Source organism: Alnus glutinosa, chromosome 10, assembly GCF_958979055.1.
Source record: "Alnus glutinosa chromosome 10, dhAlnGlut1.1, whole genome shotgun sequence".
Lineage (NCBI taxonomy): Eukaryota > Viridiplantae > Streptophyta > Magnoliopsida > Fagales > Betulaceae > Alnus > Alnus glutinosa.
In genome coordinates this window covers 2,890,232-2,913,767 of record NC_084895.1, presented here as the reverse complement: position 1 = coordinate 2,913,767, position 23,536 = coordinate 2,890,232, and the positions used below count along the sequence as shown (strand labels likewise).

The window sequence follows — 23,536 nt, the reverse complement described above, 5'->3', positions numbered from 1 at the left end:
CCATCTGGAACATTACGGGTCGGGTTGGTTGGTGACTGGGTAGGGTTTCGACCCATTAAAGTTTTTGGGTTTGATATATTTTCGGGTAGGGTTTTTTAAAACCCATGCAGTTTTGGGCCATTTAAGTGGGCTGACCTAGTTTGGGCCAGCACTATACATAGACCCAGAGGCCTGACCCGATTAAGTGGGTTGACCTAATTGCCAAATACAGTAGCCCATTTGGAGTCTTGTGACCCAAAAGCCCAACCCAATATAGTAGCCCAATACAGATACCCAACCCAAATTAAGTGGGTTAACACAATTGGGTCAGCCCAATACAGCAACCCTTTTCAGTAACCCATCAAGTTCTTTTTAAAAGGGGAATTTAGGCCTTATGGTGTTTAGAACCTGGGTTCACCAGGTGTAAAGAGCCTTGGCCACTTACTAAACCATTAGGCCATGTGTTTTATTATGTCCTCATATTAAAGTTTTATTCCTTTATTATTTACAGTACTGTGTATTAAAATTATTGTTTATTTAATACATGAATTGAGGAATATATATTTTAAATTTATATTGTTTAAATATAAATTGTTTGATGCCTAGACTTAAGAATAATTAACAATACCATATATACTGGTGTGTTTACAGTAATATCTAAGAATGCAATGTCGGGGAAAGTTCTGGCAAGGAAAGTCTTGGGATTTAAGTGTGTCCGGTGTGACCCCCCTCACTTTCCTGGGAGCTCATCTGCTTGCACCTTGGAAAATGCTGTTTACCCCATTTAAGTATTAGTTTGTTATATTCCTAAGGCCATTAAGGGGGCATCTATAAAGTTGTTAGATGTTAATGAAGTAGCAATTATCATGATAATTTTGGGAGAGCCACAGTATCCCAATTTTGAATGACAATTGCATCAAGATTACACACACGTAATTATCATAATAATTATGGGAGAGCCAAAGCATCCCATTTTTGTATGATAATTACATCAGGATCACACGCATGAACCTCATAAAGATTTATTAGATGTTCATGAATTACAGCGTGATTATTATGATTTTGGGAGAGCCAAAGCATCCTAATTTTGTAATAATTGCATAAGGATCGTACACATGAACTTCATATAGAAAAATTAACATCGTATTGTAATTAACTCATAAATTTAATTACCTATCCCCAAAGGGAAGTTTTTATTTTTATGACTTAATTAAAATGAGATAACAAATTTAGTATTAAAAGTAAAATTTCTTTCGGTTGCCCAAAGGTACGAAGAATTTTATTTATTAATATTTAAATTTATTAGTCTTATCAATAAAGAGTAAATTTCATGTGTGATGCAACCTTTGCCCAAAGGTAGGTTGAAATTTACTATTTAAATTGGCATTGGCTAATTTAAAATAAAGTTACTTCATAGCATTAAAGTATTTATTTTAATTTTGAGTTATTGCAGCTATTCCTGTTACTCTACCTTTTGGTGGTTTTATATTCCAATACATTATGATAATATTTTTCTGACTGGAAAAATGATTGATATGCTTTTTCATTTGGGGTGTTAAAAATTTTGGTACTCCGTGTGGACAAACCACCTACTCCCGCGGAATTAAGTACGCCACGTGAGATTATTAAGCATGAACGGTGGGAGTGATTTAATCACTTAAGTTAGATGTTCATGAAATCTCATGTCACTAAAGTCATCAGGGATTTATTCCTGAATGTTTTAGAGCCAAAGTTTTATAAAGATTGTTTATGAACATTTAGTAAGTTCAAACAAAACTTGGCCAGCACTCTAATAGAAAAAGCTTTAAAGACAAACCTTTTACAGTTTCTGAAGTGTTTATAATCCCATTATGGGAATGAAGGATATTATAGATTAGTTTAAGTCCCTAAAGATTGAGATTTTTGAGTCATTGTTGGTCTATTTCAATTTTTTGAATTCTCTCTTCTAAGTGTAGAATTTTATCTTGTAACACACGTAAGGATAAATGGTTAGTAAATAAACTTCTAACCATGTGTGTTCAAGGATATGAGAGAATTTATAAAGTGTTCACATGATTATTCATGTCAAAGGAAGGACCAATAAATGCAATCATGTCCAACACTTAAAGCATGAGAATAAGGTGCCAATAAAGTATTATGGCAATCAAGATACATATTTCTCATGAAATAAGAAAAATTAAGGGCATATAAAGAAAGATTGCATGAAGTATAAGAAATGACTTAAAATAAAGATAATCTCCATATCTAGTATGTCGTGAATCTCTTTTAGTGACTCAATCAAATATATTGTGGATTGATTATGGTTTAACAATCCACATTGTCAACACAAATGCAGAGTCCTTTTTAAAATGGATAACACGTGTTTATAATTTGAGCTTGTTGGGATCTATAGGTTAATTTTAAAATTCAGTTATAATTTTGACCTCAAAAAATGATTTATATTCCATAATCTTTTTGAAATCTATTTTCTAGTTTGGCTTATTAAAAATTTCAATTTTATTTTAAACTTGAAATTTTTCTTATTTTTTGGTGGAATATTGGTTGGGGTTTATTTAAAGTCTATTTAAAATTGACCTACGTCCCAATTTTTGAAACAAAATTATTTGTTTATTTCTACATAGTGATGTTGACGTAAAGTAGAGTCTTTAAGAATTTAAAAATGCTCTTGTTATGGCTTTGGAGATTGAAATATATCTCCATACAGAAAATAAAAGTCGGTGATTTACTGACTTTGGTACTTGTGTGGATTGCATAAGGGAAAGCATACCAACAAGACCATTAGAGGTGCCAAAGAGAGCCTTTTAAAATTCTTGAGATCATGTACATTGAAATATGTTAACCTTTCCATACTCATTGCCTAAATGGTCAGAGATATTTTTATCTCTTTCAGTGATGACCATATAAAGTTTATGTATGTCTATCTTCTAAATATTAAAGTTGGGGTATTGAATGCTTTCAATATCTATAAGGAAGAATAAGAGAAACAATATGAAGATCATAAGATCTAATATAGGCATAGAGTATTAAGGTAGGTACACACAAAGGGAAATGATTAGTAATACTAATCTGCTATTACCCTTATAGAGTAAAGCTTTGAAGACCATTGTGTATATGTTAAACAGTATTCCATCTAAGGTTGTCCATAAGACACCTTTTAAAGTATGAAATAGATGGAAGCTTAGTTTAAATTATTTACACATATGGGGTTGCCTTGCTAAAGAGAGGATTTATAATCCTCGCCTAAGGAAATTAGATTCAAGGACAATCAGCGGATCTTTTATAAGCTATCTAGTAAACTTTAAAGGGTTTTAATGTTTTATTATCCTTCATTTAAGCCTAGAGTTGTTGATTGTAAAATTTCTAGAGGATACGGAACCTAGTGGGAGTGCTCATTCACATAAATTGGAATTTGAGGAAGCACTAGAGTTGGCCAAATCTCCTCCTCATAGAGGATGATTGATTGTATTCAGGAAAATCAGATTGATTATCCTGAGCCACAATCACTTCTAGAACAACCAACTCATACAGAATAGGTTCAAAATCTATTCTCCCATTGCAAAATGCAGAGGAAGTAGAATTAAGAAAAATCCTATAGAATAAGTAGATTAACAATTCTTAGTGATTATGTTGTATATCTCCCAGAGTCTGATGTTGACGTTGGACATAAAGATGATCCAAATTTGTTTTCACATGCTATGAATGGAGAAAACTCCTCATTGAGATTCAGTGCCATGAAGTGAGAGTTAAGTCCATGGCTGAAGGGTCGAGCTAGACTTGTAGCCAATGGTTTTACTCATAAGGAAGGCATTGATTATCGTGAAACATTCTCTCCAGTGTCTAAGGATGGTTCATCAAGATGATCATAGCATTAGTAGCTTATTTTTGATCCAGAGCTACATCAAGTGGATGCGAAAACAACTTTTCTGAATAGGGATCTTAAGGACGAGGTTTACATGAAACAATCAAAAGGTTTTATAAATAACAGTCAGAAAGCTTGCAAATTAAAGAATTCTATTTATGGGCTGTGATAGATCTCTCAATGGTAAGATACTTTTTACAAGGTTATTGTTTATAGAAAACCTTGTTGATTAGTATATATACCTTAAGGTCAGTGGGAGTACAGTAATCTTTCTAGTCCTATATTTGCAAGTGGTGATTTAGGTTTGCTACATAAAGTTCACAAAACTTTGAAATGAAGGATTTGAGTGAAACCTCTTATGTCTTTTGACATAGAGATTCACAGAGACATAAAGAATATTAACATTGTCTCGGAAGGCCTACATTGAAAAAAGTTTTGGAAAAAATTTAGAATGAAGGATTTACACCTTCAGTAGCAATTAAGAGGGACTAATTAAATACAGATTAATGTCCCAAAAGGTATTGGAATAAGGGCAGATAAAAAGTTTTAAGCGTCTGCATTATACATAACCATATGACTGACAATAAGTATATTGAGTCAATAAAGTGCTGCAAATAAAGCCTTGCGGTATATGCAAGGAACCAAGAAGAACAACTTAACCTAAGGATACACTTTCCATTTGAAGGTGGTTAGTTGTTTAGATTTGAGTTTGCTGATTGTGTAGATAGTAGAAAGTCTACTCTAAGGTATATATCTTTTTATTGAAGGATAGATCCTAGAGATGCAGTTTGCAGACTATAGTTGCTACGTCTACCAAGAAAGCTAAAAGTCTAGCGTGCTATGAATTTGGTACACAGGCATGATGGTTGAGACATTTGTTGAAAGTCTCAATCTTGTCGATTTTACAGTTAGACCATAAAGATACTCTGCGGTAATTCTACTATAATCTTCTTTTATAAGAATAAAGAGTAGAAGTAGAAGTAAATCGACATTAAGTATCTCAGTACGAGAGATAACATTAAGAGACATAAAGGGTCTATTGAGCATATAAGTACTGAATTAATGATTGCGGATCCCATGACTTAAAGTTTACCTGTAAAGAAAGAATAAAGTCATGCGGAATATATGAGACTCATTAATTCATTTTCGCTTGGTTTGTCTCTTTTTGGTCTATAGACATAAAGTTATTGTAATAAAGATTTTTTGTGCACATTTGTTATTTTATCCATGAGGATAAATAAAGTTGGACCCGAATGACTTATAGGAAGTTCATTCATAAAGCTTGATTATCCATAAGGTACTCATGTAAGGAGTGTTTTACATCGTGATACATGGAAGGGACGACCTAATTTTATAATGGTTTTACCGCCATGATTCGTGTGAAACATTTCTTAACTGAGTTGGAGGATTCCATAAAAGATTGGCCAAAACTAAAGAACCTAATACCATATGGTCATGTGTTATAAAGTTCAAGTGGGAGAATGTAATATATTATTCCTTTTTGGTTGTGGCCTTTATATCACATTTACGGTATTTACTATGTTTATTATTTTTTCAATAAACATATACGGCATTATGGATATTTCCATTAATTTAGATTACCGTAAATATGGAATCGGTATTATGGTTATTTCTATTAATTTAGATTATCGTAAATATGGAATCGGTTAATTGATTTTAAAATCAATTAACGATATTGTTTCCTTGATGGAAGGAAACAAATACGGTGTTTACCATTTTGAGGGTCCCTAACCTAGCCTATAAATAAAGTGTCTGTGTACACCATCAGTACAGCCATCAAGCAATAGGCATAGGTTAGAAAATCCCTCAAATAATCTTTCTTGTTCTTCAGATGGATCGTGGAGACGCTTGAGCAAACATGGCTAGAGGTAAGCCTGAATTCTGTTTATTCGTTTTCCGCTGCGCATGTTAGATTAAATAATATGTTGATTATTTCTAACACATGACACAATTCTTGTTCATCTTTGACTACATGACAATTTTTTTTTTTTAACCAAAAAAAAATAAAAAAAAAAATCCAAAAGCTAACAAGGTGATCACCTTGCCACATGGGCAAGATAGTCAGAAGTTATGTCTTGGGGTAGCAAAAGATCATATCTTTTCTGCAATAAGCTTCAAAGAATTGAGATATGATACATTATCATCACAAGACACAACTCCTAATTACTTTTGCCTATGTAGTAACTTTTACTTGTACTTTAAAAAAAAAAAAAAAAAAAAAAAAAAAAAAAAAAAAAAAAAATTCTTCATGGCATACTTGTAATTATTATGTGCTTCCAAGTACGCCATGAAAAAGCATTTTTTTTCAAATGAATTCTGGAAAGAATGCTTCTCCCAAGCATTAGCCCTCCAAAAAACTAGACAACCAAATCCTAAAATAGGAGGTGAAGCAAGAAGTCTCATGCTCGTGGGTGGCATGTGATTAAGTTTCGTAAAATAGGGGAGATTATAGCATAATTAATCTAGGAGGTAGAAAAGAGTAACCCTGGGGTAGAACCATGCATAGGTGAGGTGTCAAGATCATGAGCATTGTTCAGTGCCAGCTTAAACCTTAGAAGATTTAGGCCATCGCCTAATGCCTCCTATTAATAATTATATAATAAATGTTTTTCTTAAAAAAAAAAAAAAAAAAAAAATTCAAGGTTCTAATATGATAAAAAGTTAATAAATAGTCTTTAAAAATTCTACAATAAAGATTCTTTCCAAAAAATAAATAAATAGAAACTCTAATATGGTGTAAAATTGATAAATAATTTCTAATGAAGGAATTCAATTATGGAATTAAAAATAATAATTCCATAATATTAGGGCCTAATAAAATTTCTAGACGTGAAAATGAGAATTTATCAACTCTAAAAATGTAATCATTCCATTTCTTTTGATGTGTACAATTCACATTCAAAAAGAATGAACCTTCTATAAAATTTAAGGCTCCCAACGTCATAAATTTTTCAACATATATAAATTACATATTGGAATGTCCACTTGTTTACTTTCCCATTTTGACATTTATAAAAGAGAGTCGTTGTCTTCAATGTGCTTGAACGCCACTCTAAATTGACTGTTGAGAAGAATTTGAAAAGTCCTCAAAATGCATAAATTTCAATTGTCTGCATTGTGCAAAACAGGATCACCTTTCATGAATTATTGGATTTCCATATATGATGAATGATAACTAATTATTATGGAAATTTTTCTTTCGTTGTGCGAATTGAGCGTGTTAGATAATCCTATTATAAAGTGAAGCTAAGATAATTGATTGAAATCAGGTTCTATTGTTCTACATCGTTTGAAATTTATTTAATTGTAGTCATAACATTACTTTATATTATTCACAATGGGATTCAAATTACATAAGGTACATGCTATTGCATAAAGAGTAATGCGTTAAAAAAAATCCATGTTTCCACTTTGGCTTGCGTTTTGTGTTCTTTGATTTCCCTGCATCCTTCTTGCCAACGTCAGTGACATCGATGATCACCACTGTTTGCAAGGGCATTTCCTTTGCCCTTTTTATTCCTAACAACACCTTCAAAACTAGGTGGAATGGATTCATTTGTTGCAGCCTCTTTGGCTCTCCCTATGTCATACTCTGGTGGATGGGTCAACCCTAAAGGTTACTCCCCCACTGCTCGAAGGACCCCAAGAACAAGCTGGACTAGCTCTCGGTATTTGCCGTGGATCAACAGGTTTCCATTAAGGTCAATAAATAACTTCCCTCTAATGTTGGGAACTTTGATAGCTTGGACAATATATATCCCTCAACTTTCTAGAAGCCCTGGTCCTGCAGGTTTCTATTCTAGGGACATACAATTGTAATAAGCACTTACACTAGAACCTCCCTTTGGTTCTTCTCTTGGCCCTCCTATAATTCTGGTTGATATATCCACAAGTATGATGAGCATTGAAGTATACACAAACCATATTGAGTAAGCTCAAAACCAACGTACACAAAATACAGTATTAATTTGAACTCGTTAAATAGCTTTGATACCATGTGACATATATTAGAGAAATATATAGAAGAGAGAAAGAGTGAAAGAGAATAATGATATTGAGTCTTTGTTCATATTGTATTATACGAGACCTCTATTTATAGAGGGGCTATGAGTAGTGGACAAGAAACCCTATACTATATAAGGTAGGAAATAAACTCTAATAGGAAAGACAATAAACATAGAATAATATAATATATTCTAACTAAACAGAACTAAATACTTACACTTGAACCTCCCCCTTAGTCTCTTTGTTCTCTTACTTGATGCACTTTGTTGTGATTGGACCAATTAGGCAACAATTGTTAACCCCCTCAATTCTTGGGACTTGAATGTTGTGGCAGTAGTTGAGGAACTCTCCAACTATTATGATCGGAGTCATTGGACCATTGTGGCAGCATTTGAGGACTCACCCACTTTAAAAACAAACAAATAAAAGAAAAGGGTAATAATTAATATCACAATCAAAATAAAATATAATAGAAACCAAATTAAACAACTTACGATATCAACACTCCATTCAATAGCTGCATGTTTCTCTGTACCAAGATCTCTTGCTTTCTCTTACTTCATCTTGCCTCTTCTTCATAGGGCTGTTGTTATGGGTAATGCTACGGAGTAGCATTTTGTGCGCATTTTGTGCGCACTTTCAGTGGTTAACCCAACTCGGGTTAACTCCTTTTATTAAAAAAAAATACAAAAAAGAAAGCAACAAAAGACGCCCACCGTGTTTCATTTTATTTTCCCTCTTCACTCTCTCCCCCCAAATTTTTTTCCCTCCGCTTTCTCCCACCACCACTGTTCAGCTCCAGCCACCACGAAGCAGTGCCGACGCCCAACCAACGCCCACCATCTGGTAAATCTCCCTGTTTGTCTTTTAGATCTGTTTTTTTTTTCCACCCTCTCCCACCACCACCGTTCAGCTCCAGCCACCACGAAGCAGTGCTGACGCCCACCATCCGGTAAATCTCCTTGTTTGGTCTTTTAGGTCTGTTTGTTTTGTGCAATTTCTGTTTCTTTTGGTTTTGGGTCTTTCGAAATTTTCCCGCAGAGTTTTTCTGTTTGTTTCTCAGTAAAGTTTCTGCCTTTACTGTCTATTTGGATTGCTTTTCACTGTATTTTTGTTCTAGGTATTCCATCATTATCTGTGTTCTTCTGTGGTTGTTAATCCTTGTTTGCTTTTGGTTTTGGGTTCTGCGTCTCTTGGGTAGGAAATACAGTCCTATATGGTTTTTGTTTTACGCTTTTGGGATGGGTGGTGGGGGTAACTTGTTTTGGCTTTTCTTTTAGTTTCGGCTGGCGACATCCATCCTAGGACTATGATGTAAGCTACTGTTCTTTTACTTTGCTGTTGGGATCTTACGGTGTTTTGCTAAGCGGCGAGCTGTTGATTTTCAAATGTCCTAAAATGTTCCATTTTGATTCTCAGGATGAAAATAGTTGCTAGATGTGGAATAAATGTCCACCACCTAGCAGAAAATAGGTTGATGATAGAGATTGAGGATGGGAAGATAACAAGGAAGCCGAAACGGCAAGCAAAAAATATGTCCGTAAAAAAGAAACTTCTAAAAGGTTTATATTCTTGTCTAATTCACATTTACTAGCTGCATTTTCCTCACTTATTTTTTGATGCAATCATTATGATCTTATTTTAACCCACTATAATGTCCTGTTTACAAAGAAAATGTGGTTGTGTAATTGACTATGCAGAGTTTGGCTGCCATGAGTTTAGCTGTCATATCTGTCGGAAGGTGATGTCTTTCCCACTTACTACTCCTTGTGCTCATAACTTTTGAGTTGATTGTATTCATAGTAATTGAGTAAAGTTGTTTGTTCTAAAACTTGTTTATCAATAGACAATTAATAGATGAAATCATTTTTTTTCTTTTGCATGAAAATTATGTTTTTTCCTATTTTGTTGTACTGTTTAAGCATTAGTAGTGATCAGCTCACACTTTATGACCATCGCTTTTTGTTGGAATTTTAGGTCAAAATTGTAAGGAGTTACATAATCTTATTGATGATATTCAGACTTTCTGTCACAGGTTAACAGAGAGCTCATGGAGTTGATTGAATCACTACAAGGCAGAGTTATAGAGGAAAATGTTGAGGAGCCGAGCGAAGAAACAGATGGCAGCCATGATAAGCTGGATGAAATTGCTGATAATGTAGAAATTTGCGAAGAGCATTAAATCGTATTATCCCCAATTTGCCTGTTTTCTCAAAACTTAATATACACTCATTTGTATTTATATTTGTGTTGTTTGGATTGAAAATTGACAATCCCGATAATCTGAATTGTGTAAAATTGAGATTTGCATGAATTGTTAAACTTGGAGTCTAAAGTGAACTATTTCTTTCAATATACTTTTTCTTAAGTGAAACGCCCAAAATTTTGGCAATTTCTCAGCTTTTTGTTCCTTTTTTGAGTTGGAGAAGCAGTTCAAAAAGATGGTCAATGAACCATGCATTGGTTGATTCTCATTAATTTTCTGTATTTGAATTACCGAGGGTGGGTGAAGGGCTGATCATATTGGAAGTTGAATTGCCTTAATCCTAATTAATTGGGGCTGGTTACATGGATGTTTTTATATGCCTCTCAGCCCTTTCCAGGGCCATACTGCCATTTTCTCCTCAATTCTCTGCAATAAGGAGCAAAAGAGACTCAATGGGTTTAGCTCAGAAATTCACCAAATGGAAGAATAAAAGAATGACAAAAATATACCTTTTGAACCTTAGTCATGCGTTTTCTAGAATAAAATGATTTAATAAGCCTCTCTCAAGGCCTTTTATAGTGTCTTGGGATGTGCTTATTCTTCATACTAGTATCTCACGGTCTTTACCAAAAGTGAAAAAAATTATTTGCTTTCTATATTAGCCCTTGAAAATTAAGATCCTATTGCATTGCAACTTTTGGCTTTATTGCTAATTTTGCATGGACAATGTTCGAAAATGCCATTGAAACCTAAAATACAACTACAGGAACTCCAAAGGTGGAACATTTGGCAACTTAATAGATAATATTCTTCATATCACAATATTCAACATCACAACAAAGTACATGGATCAACTTGTTCAAATAGTTGCAACACCTTGAAAATCTACTAGTTGCAACAACAAAAAGGGACAAGCTACTATTATATATGAAAATCTACATATTCACTTGTCTATACAACACAAAAAAATTTCAAAACAATAAAATACATTGTAACTTTCATTCCTTCCATTCCACTTGTTCCATCTACCCTTCCAATAGCTCACGTGGCCATATATCCTGCAAAATTGTGAGCAAGATTTTAGATAATACAAGCCAACTTTTAAATCTCATTAAGATTTTTTTCTTTTTCTTTTTAAATACCTTTGTAGTTGTACTATCCTGAGTTCCAACAAATGTTGCACTAATGAGAGAGGAAGAGCCTAACAAACCATTTTGAGGAACAACTTGGGGACACGGATCATCATCAACCGTAATATGTGGAAGCAAATTATCATCATCGTACTCATTCTCCAAGTCCATCTAAGAGTTATTACAAGAAAAATTTAAAATTAGATGCTAACCTAAACAAAACCACAAGGTGAAACAAAAGTGTATTATGCACAAAAAAATATAGTGAACAAAAGCAGCATTAGGAATGCAAAGCAACTGACTAAATAATAAACAATAAATCCAAGGCAAAATTAGAATACTTTAATCAACCCAAATGAAAAATAAAAAATCATGATAAACAATAAATCCAAGGTAAAATGGTTGATTAGATACACAATTAGAATAAACACATCTGATTCATTTAAATACGAATACAAAAATGAACCAAATACAAAATCCAATTCTAGAAATTCAGTAGACGGAAAACAAATACAGAAAATAGCCCAACAAATATGATTTCAATTTTTTTACTGCTGACTAAAGAAAAAATAATGCTACTACCGAACCCACACAATGGATTTAGAGAGTACCAAAAAATTAATAATAATTACCCAAAACCCTAGATCACAAAACGCACCAGTCCTCTTAATTTCATACTACAAAATATCAATTTGACAAGAAGCAAGGAAAAAAAAAAGGCATTCTTAGTTTATATCAGACAAGCTGCAGTTCAAGTAGCTGATAAAATTCAAGAACAGAAACTTTCTCAAGAAACAAAAAGAAATCTTTGCAGGAAAATTTTGAAGGACCAAAACCAAAAGAACGACTAGGAAACTTCGGAGTAATACTATGGAGTAGCATTCTCTCCGTAAAAAAATGAACCAAAAAGAAAAATAGATCTAAGTAATCAAAGGTTCTTACAACAACATATAGCAGAAAAAAATAAATAAACAAATATAACAAACCAGAGGCTCTTAAGGGGGGAAAATAGCAAGAAAAAAAAAAAAGATCTAAAAGACAAACAAGGAGATTTACCAGATGGTGGGCGTTGGGTGGGCGTCGGGTGGGCGTCGGCACTGCTTCGTGGTGGCCGGAGCTGAACGGTGGTGGCCGGAGCTCAACAGTGGTGGTGGGAGAAAGTGGAGGGAAAAAAATTTCGGGGGAGAGAGTGAAAAGGGAAAATAAAAATGAAACACGGTGAGCGTCTTTTGTTTCTTTCTTTTTTGTATTTTTTTTTTTTTTTTAATAAAAGGAGTTAACCCGAGTTGGGTTAACCACTGAAAGTGCGCACAAAATGCGCACAAAATGCTACTCGATCCGTAGCATTACTCGTTATGACCAATTTTCTTGCACTCTTTCTCACTGTGCATTGATCTTCTTCTTGCTTTTTTTGGGTCTACCAAGAGAAGCTTTGGCTTTCGGTGGTTCAGCCTTAGCTTGGGTCAGTTGGTCCAAACCCATGGCTCTTGACTTGGCACAGGCCCTTTGGTTGGTCCCAACCTTGGGTTTGTTTTGCTCTTGTAACATACGCTGGGTTGAAAAATGTTTGTTAAATGGGCAGCTGAAATTTTGACAGCTGGAAAGCCAACGACCTTTACCCTTATGTAAGTAGGATCTTAAATGGGCAAATGGGCAGGCCGAAGACTTGACAACGTTATAATTATGATATTGGTACTAGCATAGTTGGCCGGCCCCAAGGGCCTTGGCTTGGTTGTATTGGATTACATGTAGGAGTAGAAATTCTTATTTATATGTTGAGTTTGAATTGTGTTGAAATATGACTATGATAAAACTATATAACAATTTTAATTCGATCAATTTAATTAAACGACCAGTCAGACCCTTCAATCTAAGTCTATTAATTTAGTGTTGAATTTGCAGATCATATCAAAAATTGTCAGTCCTAATTACATGAAACAAGTTCACTTTAACTCTACTGCTTCGTTTGTTTCAATATAAAATGTTTTCCGTATTAAAATATTTTCAACGAAATCATCTTTCAAACTCCGAAATTATTTTCCGACGTTTGGCTCGTATGAAAAAATTACCAGAGGTGAAAAACAGAATCTGGCAATCGTCGTTGGAATCCAACAATGTTCGGTCGCTGTCACCAGATTCCGACGAACCAAATTCCGACCATTTATCTGACCAGTACGGCCAGAATCTAGCCTAATACAGTTGAAATCCGGCAACAACAATTGGACGTCACTGGGTTCCAGTACTGGCAAGATTTCGGCCGAATTCCAGGAATCGATCATCACTGGAATCCGTCAATCGAATACCAAAATTCAGGACCTTCGACAGTATATTCGGGTTACCAACAAACTCCAATGTTCGGCAGTGGTGAATTTTCACAAACATGTGTGTAAGAACGAAAAGTTTAAATCCGGAAAACGATTTACGATTTTCACGTAAAACGTTTTCCAAAAATTAAAGAGGATTTTACTTAAAATTATTTTCGTTGACCTTTATTTTCATTCCAACTAAATACCAAAAAATATCAAAAATATTTTTCAAAAAACATTTACGCCAAAACAAATGGAGCATACATTTCTTCTCGATCATTACTCCAACTGGGATATTGAGCAGGGGGTGAAAAAAAAAAAAAAACCATGATGTCATTGCTTTGGTGAAGTTGGTAGTTGTCTTCCTCTGTGTCAGCTCCGTGCCTTTATTATTAGTTTTATTGCCGCTCTTTACGTGTTCTACTATATCAAAGTAGAAAGGTTGGACATGAGCACTTGGTTCCAACCACACAGATTCTAAGAATTAAAATTTAAACATATATGTTTGTTGTCTTCGATCATGGCTTGATGCCGTTGACTATCGATCAGATGTATTAAATGCACTACCGAAAACATGTCCACTTGAACTCTACCTCTCTTTTCATTCAATTAGTCAACTTGCTTATTAAGTAGAGTGAAAAAATTTAAAATTTAAAATTTAAAAAATTTAAAAATTTAAAAAAAAAAAAAAAAAAAAAAAAAAAAAAAAGGAAAGAAAGAAAAAGAAAAAGAAAAGAAGAAGCTCATTGTGCTTGCATGCCTTCATCAACTTGCCATTAATCAAGTCCCGATAATCATGCATAAGTGATTGACACAATAACCGACTCACCCAGATCGATCACACTAAATATACTCTGTATCAAGCAACGGATATATTTTCTTTGCTGTTTCTTTCCTTCCTCTCTTATTGTATTCTTATTTCTTTCTTTCGCACCTTAGTTGTTTAGGATTACTTACATGGGTAATGTTTGTTGTACAACAAATATACACACTTACATTTAAAAAAAAAAATTAAAAATGCTGGATACGTCAACTTTGTTGTACAAAGTGTGTATATTTGTTGTGTGACGAACCTTTTTTTTTTTTACAATAAATCATTTGCATAAACATTAATCTCTTAAAATATAAACAGATTTTCACAGTGGCACAACTATATGTCGCTTAGCCCAACATATGGCACATGCCCCATAACATGCACCTAATAATCAGAGTAACGTCTATTTAACTATGCAGTGAAAAACATAAACTTGAATAGTGGAAACCACAACTTATACATCTATCACAAATTAATTACAACGAAGAGCCATTTGACATCTATCTGTTTAAAACTTATAAAACATATTACTATAAATACATACTAAAATACAGGCTCAACAATACATGTGTCACGCAGGACACGAGCCACATCAAAATACCCAGGCCAAATTGCAGACTACCCATAAGTCTGTGACTTATGACTGTAGCAATGTGCTCCAATCGTGGCATCCACACGCTAAGCAAATTGGTCACCCATTACATTTGCGATACCTGCAACCAAGAAACCTCATCTATACGGTTGTGAGGGTTCGCCACATCCGTATAGGTGAAAGAGTGAGTTCACTGTCTCAGCATGAAACATACTGAGACCTCAGTGGTATTAAACTGACTGAGTTTTTGCAAAGAACCAACTTTTTTTTTTTAGTCTTGCGTAAACTATAACAGCTACCAACTTTATAAACTTTTGTTTGAAAACCCTCATAACTAATATAGCAAACACCGACTAATAGAAAACACTTAAAGCATACTATGCAGCTGAGATTATACATAGAAGTTCCGCTGTTGAGAACAACTACATACATTCTCACATACTATAAATACTTTTGATTTAGTGGCTTAGACTTATATACACAAAAGGGCGTTCACATGCACATAGACCGTAAGCTGGAAAATGACATTTAAATCATGCAACTATCCGATAGAAATATACATAAGTTCTTTCCCATTAAGACTTTTATGCATACTAATACATCTAGCAAAACTATTCATAGTATAAAAACGTTACAATCATAAAAACAATGTTATACATACTCATGCGTTATGGGCTTAGGTCCCCAAGGTTTTGTTTGCGTGCCGGGCTTAGCTCCCCGATTTTGGGCTTAGATCCCCAGTGTTTTGTTTTCGTGTCGGACTTAGGTCCCCAATATTTTGTTTGCGTGACGGGCTTAGGTCCTTGGTTCTGGGCTTAGGTCCCCAATTCTGGGCTTAGGTCCTTGGTTCTGGGCTTAGGTCCCCAATTCTGGGCTTAGGTCCCCTAGTGTTTCATTTTCGTGTCAGGCTTAGGTCTTCGATGTTTCATTACGTGCCGGGCTTAGGTCCCCAATTTTCATATGCATGTCATATGTCACATGCTTATGCTTCATACTTAAAACAATATACATTTCATTTTACGAATCATGTCTTTAACACATGTTTTCTTTATAAAACATAAACAGTTCAACATATCATTTCTTAAACAATTTACATAACTTAAATCTCCAACTGTAGCAGACATCAAATACATAAATCTAAATTTTCAACCGCAGCAAGCAGTCAAACATTTAAAACATAATTCAAGTCATACTTCACCCACATTACAATTTGATATAACATCATTGGCATTATTTCAACATACCCGAAACTACTCAAATCATCCAAAACATATATTTTAACATATCCTCAGTTTAGTAAAAACAATCATATATCATTTACATTTCTATAAAATACGTAAAAAGTATCTTTTCTCAGTGAGTAGAATACTCACCTTGGTTACATTGGACTATTGACTCAAATATTTCCTTGAATTCTACTTACACGAACTCTACGTTGGAGAACCAATTAAAGTCTCCAATCCGGACACGATCCTGCAAACATTGGTAATATTAGACCATGTTATTGAACTTATACTCTATGACACATAAGCTTTATGTTTGCTCACACGTCGCGTAACCCGCTTTTAAGACTAGCTAAGCATCCTAAACTATTATTAGGTTAACATTTAGGTTTAGGTTTGTATCTTATCTTATTTATTTATTATTATTACATCTTATTGTCATTTAACCATTTATGGCTTGTTACTTATTTACTAAGTTAACCATATATACTTAACTCAAATACATACATACATACATACATATATATATATATATATATATATATATATACAATGCTTATTAAGCTAAACATAGCCTCATAACACGTTTAGGTATTTTATAATACATAGACAAGCACACTAATTATCTAATTATATTACTAAATGAATCCAAGGCCTATTTATGTATTTCCATCACTTATTGACTTAAGATTATTTAGATAATTTACAACTCTTGTTCTTCTAGTCTTAACCGTTACACTTAATACTTTACCCCTTTTTATTATATATACAAATACTTAGGTGATTAGACTATAAGACCTTAATCTTATTTAACATATTAATTTAATAACTCTTATTGTAATTTATGTGAATCTATTTATTTCATTTAAGTCCTCATCTCACATGGTCTTACCAATATCATACAACCCTAATTTTAACTTCTATCCATAGTTGGTTGTATAACAAAGGACCTATATAAATTAACTTCAAAATTAAAGAAAGGAGAGAAAAGAAAAAGGGAGTGGAAAAGAAAAAGGGAGAGGAGCTGTGTACGAATCAGGGGAGAAGAAAGAAAAGAAGAAAAGAAAAGAACGAAGAATGGGGGAGAGAAGGACACATGTGTGAGTGTGTGTGGTTGAGAGAAGATTTCCTCAGCCAACCGGATGTTGACACGTGGCAGGGAGAGATTTCCTTATTTTAAAAACCCTCAAATTTTATTAATAACATCAGGACCCCCATTATATTAAAATCCTATCTTTTCACAACTAACATTTGGCTCCACATTTATTTAAATTACACATTTACCAATGTGATTAATTATTTATTCAATTAGGACCTACTATAATAATTATCTATTTTAACTCCGTTGTATTTTATTTTCATAACATAAATATCATTATCTAGGATATAATTATTACTCCAATTTCTATTATTTTATATTAGACACTTTTATTTCAATTACATAAATATAATAACTAAAAATATAAGACTAATTTCATATCTTATTATATAAACGTGATTTATTTAATTGCTAAATTTCCTATTTAATTCCTTGGTATTTACATATTGTACAGTAAACATTACTCTAATTACATTGAAACTTATCCTACGAAAAAACTCTGAGAATCAGTATCTAAGGAATACATCTCTCTGCTTGGAATTAAGTTTCCAAGTCTTCTCAAATCCTCTGTTTTTTTTTTTTTTTTTTTGGCAGCTTCAACCAATTAATTAGTACTGATTTCACAACAAATGGAAATCATGGATCTTTAGATCCCAGGTGAGATTGGTTAGTAATCGTGGGATCATTTTCTCTCATATATATAGGAAAGGTTGTAGCACAAAATGTATTTGTAACTAATTGCTCCATAGATCTTACATTTGTCTATATTAACAAAAAATCGTGTAACAAAAAGGATTCTTGAGGTACTGCAATACTCTGTGTGCTGCATCCAAGTGAGGTGCTCGTGGCTTGTCCATAAATTGGCATATATAGTACATGTACTGTTACGTTCTTAGAAGTTGGGTCACGTTGGGTTGCTTGTAATGCAGTAGTTAGTGTTATGTTTATCTGTTTGGGGTATTTGAATTCTAAGTGTTAGTGTTATGTGTTTATCTGTTGGGGGTAATTGAATTTTATTTGATATTTTGTTGTTAGTAGCTTATCGTAGGATACCAGATTAGCAACTATGTTATCTTTATCTCTTTCTACTTGTTAGGCTCTTGTTAGTCTTTATCACAATGTACAGGTGGGTAGTCTTAGTAAGGTAGAACTCTATTATATGTCTTTAAATAAGCTGCATTGCTATGAATGAAATCATTGAAGAGTAAAATTATCAAATCTTGTATTTGTGAGTTTCGCCTCAACCAAGGAAGTCTAGGATTTCTCGAAAATCCTACCATATCTATTGTTCTTGTTGGTCTTCATCCTACGTTAATATTGAGAGCAGAGTAAAGTCAGAGATTAGACCGTAATTTTATATCTAGGTAGCAGTCTATTTATTGGCACACAATTATGAATTTACTGGAGTGCTCTAATATAATTCTATTTGCAGTCTGATCCCTAGATTGCAAGCTTATCTTCCAAGAACTCCCATTTTGGTAGGACACTTCTTTTAAGCTGATTTCATATATGTATCAAGTGCCTTATCCCATACTTTGTGGATAAGCCTCTATCGGAAAAAAAACTTTGGATAGAGTCCTTCTACCGGTTGCTATGGATTTAAGAGATTAAACCTTATCCCTTAAATCCCAGCCTTTAATCTTCAAACAACTCGATCAACATACTTTATCCATTTCGTTTCGAAGTGATCCCGAAAAAGATGTTCTCGAGATCCCTTGAATATGAGCTTTTGGTATGTTCTTCTAGCATATCCGAGATAATGATGTTCCGAGACAATTCGGCCATGAGATTTTGTAGTGTGTATCCGATACTCTGGTGATCGAGCGAGTCTAGCCGACCAGTCGGACTGATTGGGCCCCCCGATTCGGCCATAGGCCCACTTCTAATGGGTAAAGTTCCAAAGAACTTGAAATATGATGAAGTAAACCAGTTGCCTCATATAGCTTGATGGTAGTACTTCTACTTGTCTCAAAAAAAAAATATTCTTAAAAAAAAAAAAAAAAAAAAAAAAAAAAAAAAAAAAAATTGAATAGTTTGTCAATCCCCATACCTATCTCATTAGTCATTTCACTAGCCTAATGAATGACCATATAGTCCTCGTAATTGAGGTGTGAACACTAATCGTTTTCTTTAATCTCCCAATTTGTCTGAAAAGGTGGCGAGAAATGCTATAGAGGGGACGTTCATCTGTCCCCTCTCCTCTTTTTAATATTAAAAAAAGCAAATTCAATCAAAAATAAAAACAAAATAAAGAAAAGTATACTTTTAATTTTGAATTTGCTTTTTTTAACATTACAAGGAGGAGAGGGGACGGATGAACGTCCCCTATGTAGCATTTCTCAAGCGTGGCACACAAGTTGTAATGATGTGTAAAATCTTAACTTGTCCTCTCATATATACAGGAGCCTTCCACAATGTTGACTATACTTTCTCTTACACACAAGCTTTATTTATCTTATTGATCACTTCATAGAATCACTTGTGTAGATCGACTTCGTAGGCAGCTTGTTTGTGCCATATATCATATTTTTGCTCCAATTGCGAAAAGAATTCGTTAATACGGCATTTATATATGAAAAGCGTTAATCACATCTTCGTTATATTTAAAATGATTGTTAAAGTTACAATTAAAGCTTCTTAGAATTATTTAAATAGCCAATTAATCTCTCATAATAGAGAACTAATGTCAAATTTGGCATCCATACAACACCTTCGATCACAATCTACCTGCATAATATTGTAGGACAAACTTTCTGGTGTATCACAATCTTTCCCATTCAGACCCCAAACGTCTTCGATCATGAGAGCCCACGTCATGTTTTAGTGCCCCAGCATCTTATGATGTCGTTAAACTGGCTTTGATTCGATTTGTCACCATTTTAAAGAAATTCAAGGGTTTTTCTGCTTTAAAATCGGTTGTTAGTTTATAAGGCTTTTTTATATTTTTCTCACTAAAAAAACATGTAATTTTTACATACTCAAAAGACACATAAAAAAAATTTATAAAATGAATTATATAGGTATTTATAGTATGGCTGAATTCTGAGCTATTTTGGAGGATCCTGCTCTTTTGGGTTGATTGGGATATAGATTTTTTGTTTTAGTAATGTTAGGCATCATTTTGTTTTCTTCTTAAAATAGGTATAACTTTTAAAATTATTATTAGACACACTAATTTTAAAAAATAATAATAATAAAAATAATCCATAGCATTACTCATTTTTTTTCTTTCCTATTCGATTGGGATATAGACTTCGTTACGTTAAATCTGACTCACAGCTTCGAATTGAGATTTTGATTGGTAAAACTAAAATCTCATGGCAATTTGTATAATTATTGGAAAAAATATTTTAAAAAAAAAAAAAAAAAAAAAAAAAAAAAAAAAAAAGCCCCCTAAACTAATAATTGATTTTAAAATAACCCACTAAATTTTCAAGGCTGTTGAAATAACCCATCAAACTACCAAAGTGTGCTAAAAATGCCACTTTTATCAAAATATTCCTATAATACCCTTGCCATATATTCCATTAAAAAAAAAAAATTGCCAGACACATTGCAGAAGTCGTCGGAGAACTCAAAAATTCGCCAAAAGATATCACAATAGGTGCCGGAAACAACTAGAACCATGCACTATTAAACACCCGATCAGTGCTTGAGTATCTGAATTCTGGAGATGGCACATGAACCAGATCTGGGGAAATCAAGGATTAAAGATGAAGGAAAAAACCTCTAAATAAAAGAAATTGGATTACTACGTACAAAAATATATTCATTAAATAGTTAGACAATAATAATTGACCTTCTGATCACCTTCATATTGTACGTGCCCTACATCATGTATGGTACATGTAAGTGTCAAGAACTATGGTACTAATTAGAGATTGCATGCCATTTTTCTAATTTATTATCAAACTCATTAATTTGACTTTAATTAGGACTATAGTACGTATGAGCTTACATATTAACATCCGAAAGGTACATCCATTTAGTCATGAATTGAGTAGCCATACTCCATGAGTCAATCATAAGAAATATTTAAGGACATGCATCATGATTTTAACAAATATATATATCTATATTACAAGCATATACCAGTTGAAATTTTGACAAAAAATAGAATAAAAGAAAACAGCTGGAAAGCCAAACTTCACGCTTATGTAAGTAGAATCTTAAATAGGCAGGCCAAAGACTTGACAATGTTATAATTAAGATATTGATACGACCATATATAGTTGGCCGGCCCAAGGGCCTTGGCTTGGTTGCATATAATTAAGGATAACAATTCGTGTTTACGTATCAAGTTTAGATTGTGTTGAGGTGTAGCTAAACGGGTTAGACTCGGCCTTCAATCCAAATTAAATCTATTAATTTCGTGTTGAATTTGCTGATCATATATATAAAAAATCGTTAACCCTAATTACATGAAACATTTTAACTCTACATTTTTTCTCTATCTTTGCTTCAACTTGGATATTGAGTAGGGGTGAAAGAAATTAAAGTAGATCATGAAAGAAAAGACCAATTAAGTTGGTATTTGTGTTCCTCTCGGTCAGCTCCATGCCTTTGTTTATTAGTTTTATTGCCGCTCTTTACGTGTTCTACTATATCATGGTAGAAATTAAGGTTGGACCTGAGCACTTGGTTCCTACCACACAGATTCTAAGAAAATTTAAACAAGTTGTCTTCGATCAGCTTGATCGATGCCGTTGACTATCGATCAGATGCATGTATTAATTGCATTACCGAAAACATGTCCACTTGAACTCTACCTCTCTCTTCATTCAACTAGCTAGTCAACTTGCTTATTAATTAAGTAGAGTGAAAAGAGATAAAATTTAAAGAAAGAAAAAAATTAAAGAAAGCTCAATGTGCTTGCCTTCATCAACTTGCCATTTGTTTTATTTCCTGCGCATGCATTCAACGCGATGATTCCAATATAAAATTCTGAATTCAATTTCCAGACAAGAAAAAACAAATTGTTCGAAATTTATGGAGGGAGGTCTATATAGGAAAATGCAATTCAAAGCTAAAGATATATATATTTGAGGGTGTGTTCGGGATTGCTTGATTCTTGGGGTGTACGTTGTCTTTTTTGATGTCTATCCTTAACACTCCCCACCCCACTCACCCTCAAGTTAGAGTTGATACTGATGATACCCAAATTAATTGCCAAAGTAGATAACTGAACTGTGACGAACCAAGAGCTCTACTGAATAGATTTCTGGACTGCAAAGTGGTAGGCACATTAAAGGTTTGAATAATGTGGATTGCCACCTTGTTGTCAAAATACATTCCAACCGGCTGCAAATGTGTTATATTGAGGTCCATCAATCGGTGTTTCAACCAATTAATTAGTGATCTTCACAACAAATGGAAACCATGGATCTTTAGATCCCAGGTGAGATTGGTTCGCGATCGTGGGATCGATCATTTTCTCTCATATAGGAAAGGCTGTTGCACAAAATGTACTTGTAACTAATTGCTCCATAGATCTTAATTACATAATTCATAATTCACAGAAAACCATTAGAAAAAAATTCGACATACTATTGTCGTGATGTATACTAAATTGATTGAGGTCGATCATAAGGAAAAGCAGCATATGATCAGCAGTGACAATTTTAGTGATAGGTAGGGACAAATGTTTCAGTATATAATCGAGGCATTTAATTTCTTTTTGTTTACCAACCAGGGTTTATACTGTTCGATCTACCGATCGAGCCATTTGGATTGTACTTCATTTTGATTAAAGACCCATTTACAACTAATATAAATGGGCCTCTTATGAGGTGGGAGATGAGTAAGGTTCCAAACTTCCAAAGAACTTGAAATATGATGAAGTAAACTAACCAGTTGCCTCATATAGCTCGATGGTAGTACTTCTACTCGTCTCAAATATTACAAAAAAATAAAATAAAATTACAATTTAGCCTCTCAAAGTATCAGCCGTTTTGCAAGTAACATCACAAAATGCCAACGCTTAAACTCTGGCCCCTCAAACTACTAAAAAATTTCAAAAATACACATTTTGTCGAAATATGTACATAATACATCTGTCACATGTCATTTTTCAATTAAAAAAAAATAAAAATTAAAAAACTAAAATTTTATTTTTCATTTAATTCTTATAAAAAGAAAAGAAAAAGAAAATGGGTGTTTGGGGGTGGCGCGGGTCTGGGCCAAACACTCATTTTTAAAAAAAAAAAATAAATAAAATAAAATTTTAGTTTTTTAATTTTCAATTGTTTTTTTAAAGTTTTTTATTTATTTTTATAATTTTTTAATTGAAAAATGACACATGG

General features: G+C 33.4%; 1 protein-coding gene and 1 long non-coding RNA gene across 2 annotated transcripts; one reads left to right on the top strand and one right to left on the bottom strand.

Moving 5' to 3' along the window:
• The first annotated feature begins 8,595 nt into the window (after positions 1–8,595).
• Positions 8,596–10,170, top strand: LOC133880456 (uncharacterized). Its single transcript, XM_062319405.1, has 5 exons — positions 8,596–8,816; positions 9,145–9,178; positions 9,284–9,426; positions 9,565–9,605; positions 9,900–10,170. Exons 2-5 carry the CDS (start codon positions 9,174–9,176, stop codon positions 10,044–10,046), a joined length of 336 nt encoding a protein of 111 aa, XP_062175389.1. The 5' UTR covers positions 8,596–8,816; positions 9,145–9,173; the 3' UTR covers positions 10,047–10,170.
• A 673-nt stretch (positions 10,171–10,843) lies between these two features.
• LOC133880633 (uncharacterized) lies at positions 10,844–12,511 on the bottom strand. Its single transcript, XR_009902346.1, has 3 exons — positions 12,257–12,511; positions 11,213–11,371; positions 10,844–11,128 (listed from the first exon to the last, which is right to left on the bottom strand). It is a non-coding gene; the product is annotated as an uncharacterized LOC133880633 (long non-coding RNA).
• Positions 12,512–23,536: the final 11,025 nt, after the last annotated feature.

Excerpts from the sequence above, each read along its gene's own strand:
- LOC133880456 (XM_062319405.1), top strand. Across the intron at positions 9,427-9,564 it reads AAAAAAGAAACTTCTAAAAG|AGTTTGGCTGCCATGAGTTT; the intron begins GTTTATATTCTT and ends TTGACTATGCAG. Across the intron at positions 9,606-9,899 it reads GCTGTCATATCTGTCGGAAG|GTTAACAGAGAGCTCATGGA; the intron begins GTGATGTCTTTC and ends TTTCTGTCACAG.